The 16,608-nt window shown below is 57.0% G+C and overlaps 1 protein-coding gene across 2 annotated transcripts; it reads right to left on the bottom strand.

Annotated features, from left to right (window-relative positions):
- Window positions 1-450: 450 nt before the first annotated feature.
- BSG (basigin (Ok blood group)) lies at window positions 451-7,264 on the bottom strand. Of its 2 annotated transcripts, XM_004008761.5 has the most exons (7): window positions 7,168-7,264; window positions 2,580-2,736; window positions 2,223-2,305; window positions 1,715-2,128; window positions 1,339-1,363; window positions 1,150-1,216; window positions 451-1,061 (listed from the first exon to the last, which is right to left on the bottom strand). In XM_004008761.5, exons 1-6 carry the CDS (start codon window positions 7,232-7,234, stop codon window positions 1,153-1,155), a joined length of 810 nt encoding a protein of 269 aa, XP_004008810.2. In that variant the 5' UTR covers window positions 7,235-7,264; the 3' UTR covers window positions 451-1,061; window positions 1,150-1,152. The 2 variants fall into 2 exon arrangements, with proteins under 2 accessions (XP_004008810.2, XP_060272402.1); XM_060416419.1 differs by having other exon boundaries at window positions 451-2,128.
- Window positions 7,265-16,608: the final 9,344 nt, after the last annotated feature.

The following is a 16,608-nucleotide window of genomic DNA, read 5'->3' as shown; positions in this document are numbered from 1 at the left end:
GGGTCTCAGGGCATTGGCCCTGCCCCTCCTTGAGTCCCCCACCCCACCCACTATGCCTTCTGGACAGACTTTCAGCTCGAATGAGGCCCACCAAGACACAGGGAGTGGTCTGCCCAGGAAGGGCGTGCCTGGCAGCTGGGGTGAAGGCTGCCTGACCTGGGGACCCTGTGGGAAGGATGCCTTGGTTTTGCCCAGATTCCCTTCGAAGGACATAAACAGGCTTATTAGAAGGGCTGCTGCCTGAAGAGCCAGCGGGTGACTCCAGTTCTGCTGCAGGGCTCCTCCCATCCCTTCCCACCTTTTCCCCTCACCTAGGCCCCAGCACTCCAGCCATCATGCTCTAGTCTCCGCATGTTTTAGTGCTCAGCCTCACCATCTAAACCTCCCCATCTCCCGAGCTCTCCTAGTGAGCCCCAGGCCCCGCACAGACACACAACAGAGGACGGAGGATAAGGGTCAGACTTTATTGTGAGCAGGATGGTAGGGAGTGGGGCTAAGGCCCAGCACAGCGGCTCTGAGACTGTCGGCCAGACTACCTCCCTCCGTGTGTGCAGACGGGGTTGGTGAGGCAGATGCCCTTAATGCCGCCACGCGGTCAGACCTGCAGTGACCTGACAACACTGGCTCCACACGGCAGGACGCTTGGCACGGCACACAGCCTGGGACCTTCCTGTGACCTTCCACAAAGGGCAGGGGCCTGGCTCCAGCCCAGCCCAGCCCAGCCCAGCAGCCTCAGAGGTGGACCTGGGGCAGGAGCCTTCACCCCTGCCCTGTGAATAGATCAGGACACCAATACCCCAGGGGACCAGTGGGATGGGGGGGTGCAGCAGGAGCCTTACACAAACCTCATGAGGCCTGGGGTGCTCACGAGATGTTTAAACAAGAAAAGCAAAGCCCCTAAGGAGCAGAATTCTACACATAGAAAACCCTACTTCGGTTTTTAAAAAAGGAGAGAAAATGTGTAGTCTGAATGTACAACACGGTCTACTTTCGCTGGGGGGTTTCCAGAGAGGGAAGAGCGTGGGGCTGTTCTCTGCGCTGCCTGTAGACTCATCCTGGTCCTGTGGGAAGTGGGGACTCAGACCAGCCCAGGAGCAGGGCCCCAGCCCCGCCCCAGCCCCAGATGCCATGCCCTCCCCTCCCCTTCACCTCTCAGCTGGAGTTCCTCAGGCGAACATTTTTGTCCTTGTCATTCAAGGGGTTCGCACTGCTCTTCCTGGGGGCAAAGGAGACCTCAGGAAGAGGGACTGCTGGGACTCCCTGCTCCTTCCACCCCCTCTCCTTGGATCAGGGTCCCAGCCCCTCCCCTGCCCACCCACTCCACAGCAGGGGACTTACAGTGGAGCAGAGCCTATGTCTTCATCTGAGCAGAGCAGAGGTGGCCACATGCAAGAGAAGGGGCAGGCGTCAGGGGTTCCCCACACCAGACCCCTCACTGGGTGGCCCTAACACACAGCACTCTGCCCTCAGCCGCCCCTGGGACAGGAACCCTCGCATGGGCTGTCTGGGGTCTTGGTGGGTCTGATACCCTGGAGCACCCCCGCAGGCAGGCAACTGGCCCCGAACACCCCACCAGGCAGCCCAGTGAGGAGGAGAGGGGAGGTGAGGTCTCACGGGCCAGAAGACTCCCTGCCAGGGAAGGGAGCACATCCCCCTGGAGAGGCCCAGGGTCCCCCACCCAGGAGGGAGTGGAGGGACTGTGGCACAGGCTCACCATCCAGGACCTCGTCTGGCTTCCGCCTCTTCTCATAGATGAAGATGATGGTGACCAGCACAAGCACCTCGGCCACGATGCCCAGGAAGGGCCAAAGGGCAGCGAAGCGGTTGCGCACGCGCAACGTGATGGCCGCCTGGCTGGTGCCCTCCAAGCTGGTGCCGTTGCACACGTACTTGCCGGGGTCCTCCTTCAGGTCCACGTTGGGGATGTGCAGCTCTGTGCGGCTCTCCGAGGAGACCACGAAGAACTTGCTCTGGGTGCTGTTGGTGATGACCTGGTCCCCAGACTCGCTCTCCTTGTACCACAGCCAGTTGATGACCGGCGGGAAGGAGTCCGATTTGCAGACCAGGATCACAGTCTCCCCCTCTGTGGCGTGCTCTGACTTCTTCACAGCCTTGATGCTGGGGGGTCCTGCGGGGAAGAGGGCAGTCTGGAGCCTGACCCCCAGCCAGAGATGGAGGTGGAGCTGCCCTGCCCCAGCCCCCAAGGTGGGATCTGCGCCTACCCCTCACTTCCAGATCGGTGCGGCCCGCGTGCTCCGGAAGGAAGATGCAGGAGTACTGGCCTGAGCGGTCTTCCGAGTCCACCCTGCAAGCAGATGAAGGAAGCAGGCTGAAGAGGGCAGATTCCTGGGCAAGAGGGACCACACCCAGGAGCCCTGGCCTGGCCGCCGTCCAAGCCCATGGCAGCTTCTGCAGCTGCTCCCTGCGGGGCCCAGGGCCCAGCGAGCCAGAAGTGGGGGACCCCAATCCACAGGAAGCAGGAAGGGTCTTGAAGGTGGTGGAGTCTGGCAGCCTGGGAACTTCCCTGGATCCTGGACCTCAGCCATCTCCACACCCGTCTGTATGGTGGCCCCACTTACTCATACTCCGTCTTCAGGTCAGGCAGGGCGTCCTCCTTCAGCACCTTACCACCCTTCACCCAGCGGTGGCCCACAATCTCAGTGGCACTGTGATTCAAGGCACAGGTGAGACGCGTTTTGGAGCCGTCATTGTCTATGTTAGTCCAGATCCTGCTCCCTGGGGAGCCAAAGAGAAATGCAAAAAGCATCAGGAAAATCCATCAGGAGAACCCATGGTGTCAGTCTGCCATGGGCCCCAGCCCCCACCACAGGGGAAGGGAGGCCAGGGCTAGTCCCCAGAGTCCAGAAGCACAAGGGCTCTGGAAGGTCCTCCCCTGGGATCTGGGGCGGGACTCTGGGGGAATGGTCCGCAGGTGTCAGGGGAGCAGCAGCACCCACCTCATGCCAGAACAAGGACCAGGACGGTGAGTGCTGGGTCTGCCCCCTCTGGGTGGCCTGGTATGTTCCCCCCACCCCAACCAAGGCAAGGGCACCATGTGGGACAGGTCTGCTCAGGCCATGGGGCTGCAGCAGCCCAGCTGGATGTGCCTGCCTCCCAGGAGGCCACACCTGCCACCAAGCCTCCATGCAGTGCCCTGCCTGGATACTGGGGCGATGCCCAGCAGCTGTACCACTTTGTTTCCAGCCAGGCAAACCTCTCCATTTCTTACGACCTTCTCTTTAGGAACCAAAATGCGAAGCCCCTTAGAACCAGATGGTCAGAAGCAGGTGGATGGTTCCGGAGAGGGGGACTGGGCTTGAGCTAGGGAAGGTCCCTCCGCAGGAACCAGGGCAGGACACTCCAGGCTTCCAAGCATTCAGGGAGGAACCAGGAGGCAGCCCAGAGGAGGAGCCGTTTTGGGGGTCGGGCTGTGCCTCCAGGTGCTGACCTTCAGTCATGTCCACACCACAGCCCTTTCCCAGCACTGGGAGCAGGCTTCCCGGGGACACTCCCGTCAGCCCCCTGGGATCCGTGGCTGCACGGGGCTCTCACTATGCCTGGGGACAGTGGACTTTGTAATATAGCTGGCTGCCAGGTCATCCACCAGGAGGTGTCTGTTTCTCTGGAACCGTCACCCACACACACACCCCCGAGGTGTCCCTTGGAGAAGGCCATACTCCCAGGATGAATGCGCAGAATAAGCCAGCCCAGAGGCCTCTGGCATAAAGCAGAGCCCAGGGCTGCACTGGGACAGCTCATCCAGCCAGAAAGCAGCCCAGGCCGCCATCCGGACTCCCGCTTCCTCAATGGGGTCATGGTGCCATTTGACACCACAGACAAAGCATTAGAAGCTGGTGGAGCGATTGGAGACAGTGAAAACTCCAGATGATGCCCTATATCCCAACCAGAGACCGTCCTAAGAGCACAGCCTGCTCAGCCCCCCACCCCCAACCCCTGTCAACACTGACTCCCAGCCACCCAGGAGACTGAAGCTTGAATCCCAGGACAGATTTCACAGCTGGGCTGCCTTCGGCTTTAGGTCCTGGGTGGGCTGGCCACAGGCTGATCTAGACCCCAGCTCTAGTTCTGGTTCGGGAGACACCAGCTTCCTTCCGGTGGAGGAGGGAGACCCAAGGGAGCCCGTGGACAGGATACAGGGACGGCCCGGTAGGGTCTCTTCCTGAGCACCAGTCCTCACTGCCCCACCTCCAGCCACCTGCTGGCTTTCTTTAAAGGAGGACAGCATGTCTCAGAAGTCAGGCCAGCAGGGCCTGAAGCAAAGCAGGCCCCTTGGCACCTCTGGGTGCCCTGCCCCGGGACTCTCCCACAGCAGCACCTGCACACGTGTGCACACAGGTTGTGTAGGAGAATGTGCCTGGCCGGCTACAAGGCCCAGGGACAGGCCCACCTTCAAGTCTAACCACCCAGGGAAGCCCACAGGTAACCCAGTCCCCAGGCTAGGTGGTGACAGACACAGGGGTGTGAGGCTGGATACCACCTTTGCACCACTTTCGAAGGCTTGCCTCCAGTCACCCGTTTCTCTGTCAAGATTTCCCAAGATTGCAAAACCAGCAGCTCTGTGCAGAGCTGGGAGGTGAGTCAGGGCAGAAAGTGAGGCTGGCAGCCCCCATTCTCCCAGACAGGCCCTCGGACTCAAGGGTGCTAGGAAGGAGTTCAAGCAGGTCTTATACAGGCCCCACCCTGCCTCCAGAGAGAGAAAAGAAGTGCCCCAGGCCACCTGCAGGTGGCAGCAAGGTGAGGCCTCAGCTCTCAGAGAGGGGCAGAGGCAGGGCCCCAACCCCACCCAGGGCGTCTACAGAGGCCAGCGGGGGGCCAGAATCAACCAGGAGGGCCTCTCCAGCTGAGGCCCTGCAGGCCAACACCCTAGGCTTGGTCAGAGGCCTGCACACAGCAAGGGAGTCATCCTACCCCCTCGAGTGATCTGCCCCATCCTGGATGCCCATCAGCAGGGCTGGGTCCCTCCTGTGCGTGTGTGTGGGGGAGGGGCAGAGGCTGCAGCCACCCAAGGCCACCACGGAGGCTGTGACACCTCTGACACTGACGGTCACCAGGACAGGGCCACGACGAAAGACACCTCCCAGTGCCCCTCAGGAAGCGCTGATGGGAAAAGCACGCCTGACCTCCAGCCAGCCCAGCACCCAGGAGGCCCGGGCAGCACCCTCAGGACTCACAGGGGCTCCGGCCAGACGCAGCAGAGCCCAGGAAGGGAGGGCGCCTGACCCTCCTCCTTTCCTGGCCATGTGACTGCAACCCACGTTCTCAAGTAAAGTCACCTTCATCTAAAAACAGCCACCCATCTTCCTTGCCCACTCAGCAGCCGGGCCGGGCGCAGGGCCAGGCAGGCCTCGGTACACAGCCCAGAGGGAGCTCCTGGGATGAGGCAGACAGGAGACCACCTCTGGAAGGCCAGCCCGGGCTGCTCACCCCTCCACTGTGCCGGCGGGGGCCCAGTCCTTCACCAGCAAGCAAGCCCCTGCCCGCCCACCAGCTGTGCCAGGACCAGGGGACCCTGGTCCCTGGACTGCAGGTCCCTCCCAGGAGGAACACTGTCCTGGGGCCTCAGGTGACAGAAGGGCCGAAGAGGGCCCTGAGGCAAATTTCTCCTGACCTGGCCAGGAGAGGCAAACACTCCCACGAACGTCACCCCAGGCAGAAAAAGGACATGGGACCCAGACTTTTTGGTCTCTGCCAGAGTCCCTGGAAAAGGTGGAAAGTGAAAATGGAGGATGAGGCAGACACTGCCCCAGGAGAATAAACCAGGACTGACCACCCCTCCCCCCCGAAACCCAGTACACGTGTGTGTGTGTGTGCGCGCGTGTGTGTGTGCGCGCGTGTGTGTGTGTGTGTGCGCGCGCGCATGAGCACGCGAGCAGTCCTCAGCGAAGGGTGATGGACCGCCGGAGGAACGGCCCTCTACAGAGGGCCACAAAGGGCCTCCTGCCCCACTGGCCAGCGAGGCCTGCACCTGGAGGGCTCAAGCTGCCAGGGCCTCACCCAGAGGTGGTTAATAAAGGGCCACTTTGATTATAAGGAAGAGAAAAGAGGTGGACTAAGATCTTGGATCTTAAAGTGGGTCAGGAGCAACCAGGGGAAGCTTCCCCAACATGCAGGCCCTCCCACACCCTAGGGCAGCTGGCACCCTGCTCAGAGCCCACCTGTTCCCGCCTCCCCTGGGGAAGAGACCCAGACCCCGTTGGTTTGCACTTTGTTCTCCGTGTGCCAGTCAGTATAAATCGTTAACCTAGAACCAACTGAAAGCCTCGATCCACACAAGAAAAAAAAAAAAAATCTGTCTTTCAGGCAGAGTCTGTGGGGCTTTATCCAGGAAAGGCACGCCTTAATGCATTTTCAGGCAAGCATTCTCTAAATCCGACCTGCCCACCAAACACGCTGCCTCAACCTTAAGGAAGCTTGGCAAACAGAGCCTCGATGGAGAGTCTGTAAAAACAGACGGTCCCCCTACACTTCCTGCTCTGAGTCGGGTGACCTTGGAACACCTCCCCTCCAGGCCGGTGCCTCCAACTCCTATCCCGGTAAAAGCAGGAGGGTGAAACACCGCCACCTCCTCCTGGGCCCTGAAATCAGACAGAACTGGAGGAGGTGGAGTGTCGGCCTCCTCACAAAGGTTTAAGTGTTTCGGCGACCCCAGGGGTGAGTGCACGATCAGAGTGAGACATGGGACCTAAATCCTGGCAAGAATGCGACAATCCCTCCGGCCGAAAAGCCAGCCCGCCTCAGGGGCCGTCACGTGCCGGGGAGCCCCGGGTCCCCTTGGGGACAAAAATCCACCCACCTCCCGGATGACAGCCAGTGTCTCGGCGCCAGGGGTTCCCCTGCGCCCCACGCTCCAGCTCTCCGAGCTGGGAAGGCTCCTCATAAGCTGCCTCGCGCAGATCTGCTTCAGCCCGGAGTCTCCCTCCCCAGCCCCCCGGGCCTGGGTCTCCCTCCACAAGGCGGGTTTTAGTCCCCTGGGGTCTCCCTCCCGGGTCCGAGGTTCCTCTCCCGCCCGGGCCGGGGTATCCGTTGCCAGGCCGTGAGTCCCCCTCTCGCAGAGGCCAGGGTCTCCCATTAAGCTGAAGGCGAGCTGCTGCTCCCTGCCAGCTCGGACCACCGACAGGCTTCGCGCCCCCACCCCAAGGTCCTGACCTGCCCCGAAGCCACCCTGGGCGCTCAGCAGCACGAGCCCCAACACCGCGATCTGACCGGCCGCCATGTCCCGCTGTCCCGCCGTCCCGCCGTCCCCGGGCAACCGCAGCCCGCGGCACTATAAGAACCCGGCAGTCGCCGGGCGCGCGCACGCAGAGAGCGTTGCGGGGCGGGGCGTGTGCATGGTGCGTCGCCCACCATCTACGCACGCGCACTGACGCCTGTACGCATATTCCTGCCCGAGCCGACTCGTTCTACGGAAGCCGAGTGGGCGGAGCCGTGTGATCACCCGGATGAGCTACGCCCTGTCTCCAGGGGCGTGGTTACGTTGCTAAGAAACGGGGCGGGGTCTGGGAGCCTGGGCCGGGAGCCTCGCCTCTTTTTGGCTTGATTTACGCTCCAAGTAGTTAAAATGCTCAATTTCTGGGTACTTTACCCCAGTGCAAGAAACTTAAAAAAGCAGCGACGGAGGCGATGGGGATCACTGTGAACATGTAGGCTATGTCCCCTGGGGTGGACTGCCAGATTTAGCAAATACAAATAGCCCGACAGCAGTTACATTTGAATTCCAGGTAAAGGATGAGTAATTTCGTAGTGTAAGTGTTCACTGCAGTGTATGCACACTGCTTTGCAAGGAAAGTATCATCATTTGTCCGAATAGAGCGTAACTGGTCGTCCTGTATTTGGCTGGACTGCATACCCTGAGGTGCCCGTGTTTTACGACAAATACTTTGAAAAATGACACACACACACACAAAAACCCAGGGTATATTGTACATAGTCTTTGTGACCTTGGTTTAGGTAATGTTTTCTTATGAATGCCACCAAACCACGAGCAAAAACAACAAAAAATCAGATATTTTGGAGTTCATCGAAATTAAAATCTGGGGGATTTTCCTGGTGGTCCAGTGGTTAAGACTCTGTGCATGGGCTCTAGGTCACGCTGGCTTCAGTAGTTGCAGCTCTTGGGCTCTAGAGCGTAGGCTAAGCAGTTGTGGTGTGTGGGTTTTGTTGCCCCGAGGCATGTGGGATTTTGTTTCTCCTGCACTGGCAGGTAGATTCTTTACCACTGAGCCAGATCAGGAAAGCCCTTAAAAACTTTTCTGTTTCAAAGAAGAAAGTGAAAAGACAGTCTACCTGATGGAAGGAAATACTGGTAAAGCATGTATGTGATAAGGGATTTGTACCTAGAATATATAAAGAATACTTACAACTCAACTTTTTTTTTAACTCAACTTTATAAAAAGTATAAAAGAAAACAAATAACCCAGTTACAAAATAGAGGATCTGAAAACACATCTTTCAGAAAAAGACACCTAAATAGACAGCATAAGCACATGAGAAGGTGCTCAGGGGCGGGCAAGTGGAAACCACAGTGAGACACCACTTCACAGCCACTGTGATGTCATGAAATAATGAGATGGGGAAAGTGGAGCCCTGTGCAGGGCTGATGAGGAGGTGGAACGAACCATGCTTCCATTCCTCAAAAGGTTAAATGAAGTGATAACTTATGCCAGCAATGCCAGTCCTAGGTGTGTGTCCAGGAGAACTGAAAACTCAGGTCCACAAAGAAACTTCCGAAGCTGCAGTGTTCACAGCACAATAGCAAAAAGTGCAACAGCCCAGAGCCCAGATGCTCATCAGCGGGTTGAATGAATTAAAAAATGTGATCCCTTCACACACCAGAATATCACTCAGCTCTGAAAGGGAGAGAAGCCCTCACACTTGCTACCACGTGGAGGGACCCTGAGAACGCGATGCTCGGTGAGAGAAGCAGATACAGAAGGACACACAGGGTGTGATTCCACTGATGGGAAATGTCCAGAACAGGCCGATCCACAGACAGGGAGCAGGTTCCTGGTTGTCAGGGGCTGAGGGAGGACATGGGAAGTGACTGCTGGTGGGGACCAGGCTTCCTTGTGGAGTGATAGATTGTTCTGGAATTAATTGCAGTAAAGTGTGCTCAACTCCGAATGTACCAAAACCCTTTACGCTCAAATGGGTGAACTGTATGGTAAGTGAATCATCTCAATTAAAAAATGGGGTGATGTGGATCAGGAGGCCTCTTGGAGATGATGATGTTGGAGGTTACCCATGAATGACGAGGGGGCAGCAGCCAGGGAAGGGCTGAGCTGTAAGTCTCCCGGCAGCCTTGTCGGGGGTGATGGAGGGCAGCTGGCTGGGGCCGAAGGAGGTAGGGGGTCAGCTGATAGAGCCTGGGCTGGAAGGGCATGGTAGAGGAGCCTGGACTTGCTGATATGGAGGCAGTGAGGGAGGGGAGGCAAGGACCCTTCCTGGATCCAGCAGGGCCGGGGCCTGGGGCTGGCAGGCTCAGCGAGCCCGCAGGGAGTGGTATGGAGACGGACGTGCTGGATGAGGGAGGCAGGCTGCCAGCTGGCCTCAAAGCACCTCCGGGCCGCGACGGAACTCTGGGCCCCCTGCCCACCCGGAGCGGGGCTGAGGAGATCTCTAGGCTGCCAGGAAGGCTCTGTTTGTGTCAATGGAACAAAGCAGCGGCTCCTGCAGACCTGGCTGTCCTGCACCCACCGGACCCCCTCTTTGCCAGTTCAGGATGGTGGTCCCTGTCCCCTTCTGCTTCCAAGAACAGTTTTTTCAGGATTACCCGAGCAAAGGTGGCCAGATTTAGCAAATAAAAACAGAGGACTCTGAGTTACACTGGAATTTCAGATCTTCCAAAAGTCACTAATTATTCAGTATAAGTATATCCCATGCACTGTCTGGTTTATACTTATATTAAAAATGATCTATGGAGAAAGAAATGGCAACCCACTCCAGTATTCTTGCCTGCAGAATCCCATGGACAGAGGAACCTGGCAGGCTGCAGTCCATGGTGTCACATGACTGAGCATGTGTGCATGAGGGTGGAGGGTGACAGGTCAGTAGCAATAAACTGGTAGAACTAAAAAAAAAAAAAAAAAGATCTGTTCTCTGTCAGAAATTCAGATTTCACTGCAGCCCTGTATTCCATAGGCCCTTCGAGATGCTGGACCTTGAAAGCTATAAGGGCAGAGAGCAGTAGCAGGAGACCTTACCGCTGGACCACAGGGACCAGCAGTGAGGGGCTGGGTTCTGAGTCCTTGCCTGCCTGGCCAGAATGCAGAAAATAAAGAATAAAGTCCAAAGTTTATTGAAAATAAAAGTCCTTGCGGAAAGATCCAGGGGCAAATTCAGAGAGAGAGTCACTCCTCTGGGAAGTATTTAATTCCTTTATGCTGTTGCTGCTACTGCTAAGTCGCTTCAGTTGTGTCCACTCTCTGCGACCCCATGGACTGCAGCCCACCAGGCTCCTCCGTCCCTGGGATTCTCCAGGCAAGAATACTGGAATGGATTGCCATTTCCTTCTCCAATGCATGAAAGTGAAAAGTCAAAGTGAAGTCGCTCAGTCCTGTCCAACTGTTAGCGACCCCATAGACTGCAGCCTACCAGGTTCCTACGTCCATGGGATTTTCCAGGCAAGAGTACTGGAGTGGGGTGCCATTGCTTTCTCCTAATTCATTTATGAGTAGTGTTAATCTCTGTCGTGTCCAACTCTTTTTGACCCTATGGAATGTAGCCCACCAGGCTCCTCTATCCGTGGCATTTCCCGGGGAAGAATACTGGAGTGGGTCGCTATTTCCTCCTCCATGGGATCTTCCTGACCCAGGGATTGAACCTGGGTTTCCTGCATTGCGGGCAGATTCTTTACTGACTGAGTCAGGGAAGGGTGAAGTTTTCCAGGTCTTTGTCTTCTTTTTGGCCAATTGTGTTGTTTTGACCCCCTGGCTAATTTGCCTCTGGACCCTCCCCTTGGTGCAACAGGCACCCCTCAGTTAAGATGGATCTCATAGCAGAGGCTTATGGGAGGGGGTAGCAGTACTCCAATACTTTGGCCACCTGATGCGAAGAGATGACTCATTGTAAAAGACCCTGAAGCTGGGGAGGATTGAGGGTAAAAGGAGTACAGGACAGCACAGGATGAGATGGTTAGATAGCATCACTGCCTCAATGGACGTGAACTTGAGCAAACTCCAGAAGATAGTAAAGGACAGGGAAGCCTGGTGTGCTGCATGGGGTTGCAAAGAGCTGGACACAACTTAGCGACTGAACAACAAACTACTTATTATGGGCTAGCATCCCCTACCTTTCTGACCCCATGAGGTTTCGCCCATGTCTAGTGTCTTCTTTGCCCCAAGGATGGGAAGTGTGTGACCTTCTGGCCTTTTATTAATAACAGACCCTGGTCCCAATCTGTTCCTGCCATAAAAATGCCCGATGGCTGGTTATTCACCCCATCCCTGTTGCTATGTGTTTTTATCTTTACTTGTTACTTTGGTCTCACTGGGTCATCGCCGCTGGCTGGGCTTTCTCTATTGTGTGGAGCGGGGGCTGCTCTCTAGCTGTGGTGCACGAGCTTCTCATCGCAGTTGCTCTTACTGAGGAGCATGAGCTCCAGAGCACATGGGCTTCAATAGTTACGCTGCATGGGCTCAGACACTCTGAGGTGTGTGGGATCTTCCCAGACCAGGGATTGAACCCCTGTCTCCTGCATTGGCAGACAGATTCTTTACCACTGAGTAACCAGGGAAGCCCTCCATTAGTTGGTTTTTATGAAAAGGAGTCAGTCATGAATATGTTGTCCTGGAGCCCGTTTGTCTCCTGCTTCAGGAAATGTAATCAGGGGGCTGGTGATGCATGGACTCCTGGAGCTCATCTCCTCACCCCGGGATGTGTGAACAGGAGGCCAGCTGTAAATACCTAGCTTGGGGCCCGTCTGTCTCCTGCCTCACTCTGACCCCATCTGTCAAAGCAGCCGGTCTGGTCACCCTCTGTAACTAACTCCCCTGGCCTCCTGGTCACTCTCTGCCCTCGTGGGTGCCCTGTGCTCCTCGCTGGAGGTGCGTGCAGGCAGGGCCAAGCAGCCTGACCTGGGCTTGCTGCCACGCTCTGGTCGGCACTCAGCCAGTACCCCTAACTGGCCATGGGAGTGTTAAATCCTCCCTGGATCCCCATCCTTCCCTGGCCTCTGGAGGCCTGAGGGCGCCCTGGGAGGGGCCCAGAGACCCACAGACAGAAGGAAGGGGAGCAGCCCCCAACCTCTGCAGTGTGCACAGACAGGCCTCTACTGCCTTCAGCCAGACAGAGAGAAGCCAGCTCCAAACCCCGCCCTGGGGCCTGGCCCTACTGACCCTCGGGCCTTGTAGCCCTCACCTCCCCCACGGCTTGGCTCCAGCTTCCCTGGCCCCGCTCCCGCCCTGAGCTCTGCCTGGGCAGTGTCTGCTGCCACCAGGCATGCCTTCCCAGGTCACTGCCTGGCTCCTTCCCACATCGCCTTGGCCGCTCCCAGAGTTCTGGCCCTGGGCCTCCCACTTGGGACCCCAGCTTCTGTCCAGTTTACTTTGTTTGCAGTTTGCTTTGTTTGCTTTCTACTTTTCCCTACAAAACCTTTCAAACTCACAGATAAGGGGAGAGAAAGCAGGGAGATTTATCACACCCATCTCTCTGTGGCTAGGATGGTCCAGCTTAAGGATTTATGTGCATATTTCTGTGAGGGTGGAGTTTGAAATCCAACCCTCCCCCTGCAGTGACTGGTTTGGGTGTGGATTTTATCCTCAGGGCACTCAGGAGCCCTGGGAGGGATCTGAGTGAGGGAGGGAGGGCTCCTGCTGTTAGACTGATCTGGGGCTCAGGTAGGGGGGTGGGGTATGGGCAGGTTAGGAGTGGAATTTAGGGAGGACAGGATGGTGCAGTGGGTTCAGTGGTTGCTTCCAGACCTGAGAATGGGGCCTTATTTGAAAAACATCTTTGTGGAGTAACTGTTAAAGGTCTTAATATAAGGTCATTCTGGGTTAGAGTGGCCCTGCATCCAATGACCAGTGTCCTTGAGGAGACAGAGAAGAAGGGCTTCCCTGGGGGTCCAGTGGATAAGAGTCTGCCTGCCAGTGAGGAGACACAGGTTCAATCCCTGGTCTGGGAAGATTCCACATGCCTCAACTAAGCCCATGTGCCCCGAGCCCATGCTCTGCAGCAAGAGACGCCGCCGCAACCAGAGAGTAGCCCCTACTTGACGCAACTAGAGAAAGGCTATGTAAAGCAGCGAAGACCCAGCGAGGTCAAAAGTAAAAGTAAGTAAATAAATCTTAAAAAGAAAAAAAAGAAAGGCCATGTGAAGATGGAGGGACAGGCTGGGATGATGTGGCTACAAGCCCAGGATGCCTGGAGCCCCCAGGAGCTAGAAGAGGCAGAAGAGACCCTCCCAAGAGTATGGTTTCTGCCGTGTGAATGGCCTAGTTGGTTATGCTTTGTCTGAGCAGCTCCAGGAGCTGGTACAGGGGGTCTGGAGGTTGATCCCTTTAGCGCTGGGGTTGACTAAAGTGTGCCGTGGGCTGCCCAGTTTGGGGGAACACCAGGCTGGGAGCCTGGGAGGCTCCCTGCAGGAGTGAGTCCTGGCCCTGGACACGCCCCACAAGCCAGCCTGGCTCTGGCTTTAAGGTCGGTGTGTGTGGGAGGAGGGGGACACGCGAGGGAGAGGTTTACAGATACCGCCGCCCTCTCACCTCTGTCCTCCCTGGAAAAGTGACAGAGGATGACCCCGAATGAACCCGGGGTTGTGATGGGGTGGCCCGGGGCTGGTGATGTTTCCTAGGGGGCAAGTCCCACGGGTGAAGCAGGACAAAGCAAGCCTCTGAGAGTGAGAGTGGGTCCAGCCTCCCCAGCCAAGATTGCAGGCAATTCAGACTCTTGCCCTACACAGTCGTGACTTGCCCTGCCCACCTGGGAGGCTGTTCTTAACCAAAGACCTCCCCGGGCCGCAAGGGGGCCGAGCTTCAAGGTGTGCTGGTTTTCCAGGTTTCCTCGGCCTGTTTGCTCATATGTCATTCTGAAATATGGAGAGGAGTCTTTGTTTCTCAGGTTTGTTATGCGACGTCCTCAAATGGCAGAGGAGTCTGGGGACAGCAACACCCCACCCCCCGCCCCCCAGCTACCTGGATTCCCAGTCAACACTTTGGCCACATTTGCCTCCCCACCCCTGCTTCTGTCTCTCCCTCCCTGTCTCCCCCCGCCCCCTGCCCCCGCCGTCTCTCTATCTGTCTCTCCATCTCCCCTGTCTCTCTCTCTCTTTATCTCTATCTCTCCATCTCTGTGTCTCTATTTCTCTGTCTCTCCCTCCCTGTCTCCCCCCGCCCCCCCCCGCCGTCTCTCTATCTGTCTCTCCATCTCCCCTGTCTCTCTCTCTTTATCTCTATCTCTCCATCTCTGTGTCTCTAGTTCTCTGTCTCTCCCTCCCTGTCTCCCCCCGCCCCCCCCCCCGCCGTCTCTCTGTCTCTCCATCTCCCCTGTCTCTCTCTCTTTATCTCTATCTCTCCATCTCTGTGTCTCTAGTTCTCTGTCTCTCCCTCCCTGTCTCCTGCCTCTTTACTCACTTTTTTTTGTCTGTGCCCCATCTCTCTGTCTCTGTCGCTCACATTTTCCCTGCAGAACCATTTCGGAGTAAGGACAGGCACCAGATTCACCCTAGGAACAAAGCAGGGGGCTGGGGTCCACAGGCCCCTCTGAGGTCCGTGTGGGATCCTCCCTGCAGTCTAGTCCCCCAAAGACTGACCTCAACCTTCCTTCATGGCAGTCATTCCCAGGTCCAGGGCCAGTCGGGGCCTGACTGTGTCGAGCTGCCCTGTTGCCATCTGGGCCCAGGTTCTGGGACAGATACAGCTGCTGCTCCAAGGGTCGGTTGTGGGGCTTGTTTCAGGAAACTCTTTCTCTGCAGGGTCCCTCCCCCTACCCCAGCTGTCCAGCTGAGAACAGAGCCCCTGGTCTAGCCCTCTGACCACCTGGCAGCGCCTCCTGCTGCAGCTGCCTCATCCCCGCTCCCAACCCTTGAAACCCCTGGGCTCCCATCACCGGGGGTGGGGTGGGGCCCAGCTGGGCGGGAAGGAACCTCTGTGGAGACAGATAAGCTTCCTCCCACTAGGGTGCTGGGCTTCCAAACACTACCCGCCCCCACTGATCTCCATCCTGCTGGAGTCACTCCAGGTCCCTGCCCAGGACTGCGGAAATCCCTAGAACCACAGCTCCCCCTGGCCCTGGTGGGAGTGTGGTGCTGAGATTCCTGTGTCAACTACAAAATGTAGTCACCACCTGAAAATACAGAGTTGTGTTATTTTATTTGGTGGAAATGTTAGGACCTCAAGCTGGGGAGGCAGCGTCTCAGGTAGCATGGAGGAGGCCAGGGAAGGAGTCAGGATTACAGGAGTTTGCCACAATGGAGGCAGGCAGTCAGAACTTCAAAGGATTACTGCTAATTAAGGAAAATCAGATACCTCAAGGAATTTAACACTCTTCTCCATATGAGAAGATGTGAGAGTCTGGGATTATTGACGTCATTCCTTTTATGCATCTCGGCTACCGGGGGGCAGCATCCTGTCCTTTTGATTTCTCACATGCCCCCTCCTGCAGCTCCTGAGCAGTCACCAAAGGGGCTGGCGGCATCTCCTGGATCTGAGTCGCAGGCCTTGTTTCCCTTTGGGGAACCTCATTCACATCTGGAGGTCTGAAATCGCTGAGGGATATTACATCCTTAGTTGCTGATGCCGCAGGCCAACTGCAGGATAGTGGTGGCCAGACGGAGCAGCCACAGACCCACAGCAGCCAAGGGTACAGGGACAGCCCATGTGTCCATCGATGGATAAATGGGACAAATACCACATGGTCCCTCCACACCCCAGAGCATCCCTCAGCCCTGAAGGAGAAGCCCTGACACTTGCTACCATGTGGACGGACCCTGAGAACATGATGCTCAGTGAGAGAAGCGGACACAGAAGGACATGCAGGGTGTGATTCCACTGATGGGAAACATCCAGAACAGTCAGGGACCATGCACAGGGCCATTTGTGTCGGCCTAGGAGGTGGGAGGGGCTTCAGCTTTTCTGCAGGCTAGAGAATGCACATGGGAGAGGCTGGTACATCCTATGGGCTCAGACTCTTGGCCCTCTCCCTCTGCAGGTGGGCAAGCGCGGCATTCATCTTGCAAAGTCCCAAATCTTTGAAGACAATCGACGTCCATCCATCCATATTGGGGCTCCCCCACCCTGTACTGCTGTTATGGGGGGTCACCCTCTGTGGGGTGTCTTGGGTATTACAGGGTGTGGAGCCACACCACTTGCTCAGTGCCAGATTTCCAAGTCCTGGGGACCACAGATGTCTCTGGGGCAGAATCACCCCCAGTGAGACCCCCTGGTCTATGGGAGAGAATAGATATGAGGAGGGGTAAGTGATGGAACCCCCATGGAATGGCATGGATGACCCACTTCTCCCTCCGCCCCACACTTGGCCAGGTGGGAGCACTGCCACACTCAGTTTTGAGGGGAGGACTGGAAACCTTGGGGGGTACAGCAGACAGGACCCCTCAGGGATGGGAACCCGGAGGTAGGAACCTTGCTGGGATGG

The sequence above is a fragment of the Ovis aries genome, chromosome 5 (genome assembly GCF_016772045.2).
Source record: "Ovis aries strain OAR_USU_Benz2616 breed Rambouillet chromosome 5, ARS-UI_Ramb_v3.0, whole genome shotgun sequence".
Classification (NCBI taxonomy): domain Eukaryota; kingdom Metazoa; phylum Chordata; class Mammalia; order Artiodactyla; family Bovidae; genus Ovis; species Ovis aries.
The sequence above is the reverse complement of the archived record's forward strand: the minus strand, read 5'-3'. Positions and strand labels throughout refer to the sequence as shown.

What these genes read in the sequence shown, in the direction of transcription:
- BSG (XM_060416419.1), bottom strand. Translation starts at nt 7,234, where the DNA reads ATGGCGGCCGGTCAGATCGCGGTGTTGGGGCTCGTGCTGCTGAGCGCC. An exon ending in CCAGGGTGGCTTCGGGGCAG is followed by an intron (nt 2,737 to 7,167) that starts GTCAGGACCTTG and finishes TTGGCTCCCCAG; the next exon opens with GGAGCAGGATCTGGACTAAC. An exon ending in GACCTGAAGACGGAGTATGA is followed by an intron (nt 2,306 to 2,579) that starts GTAAGTGGGGCC and finishes ATCTGCTTGCAG; the next exon opens with GGTGGACTCGGAAGACCGCT.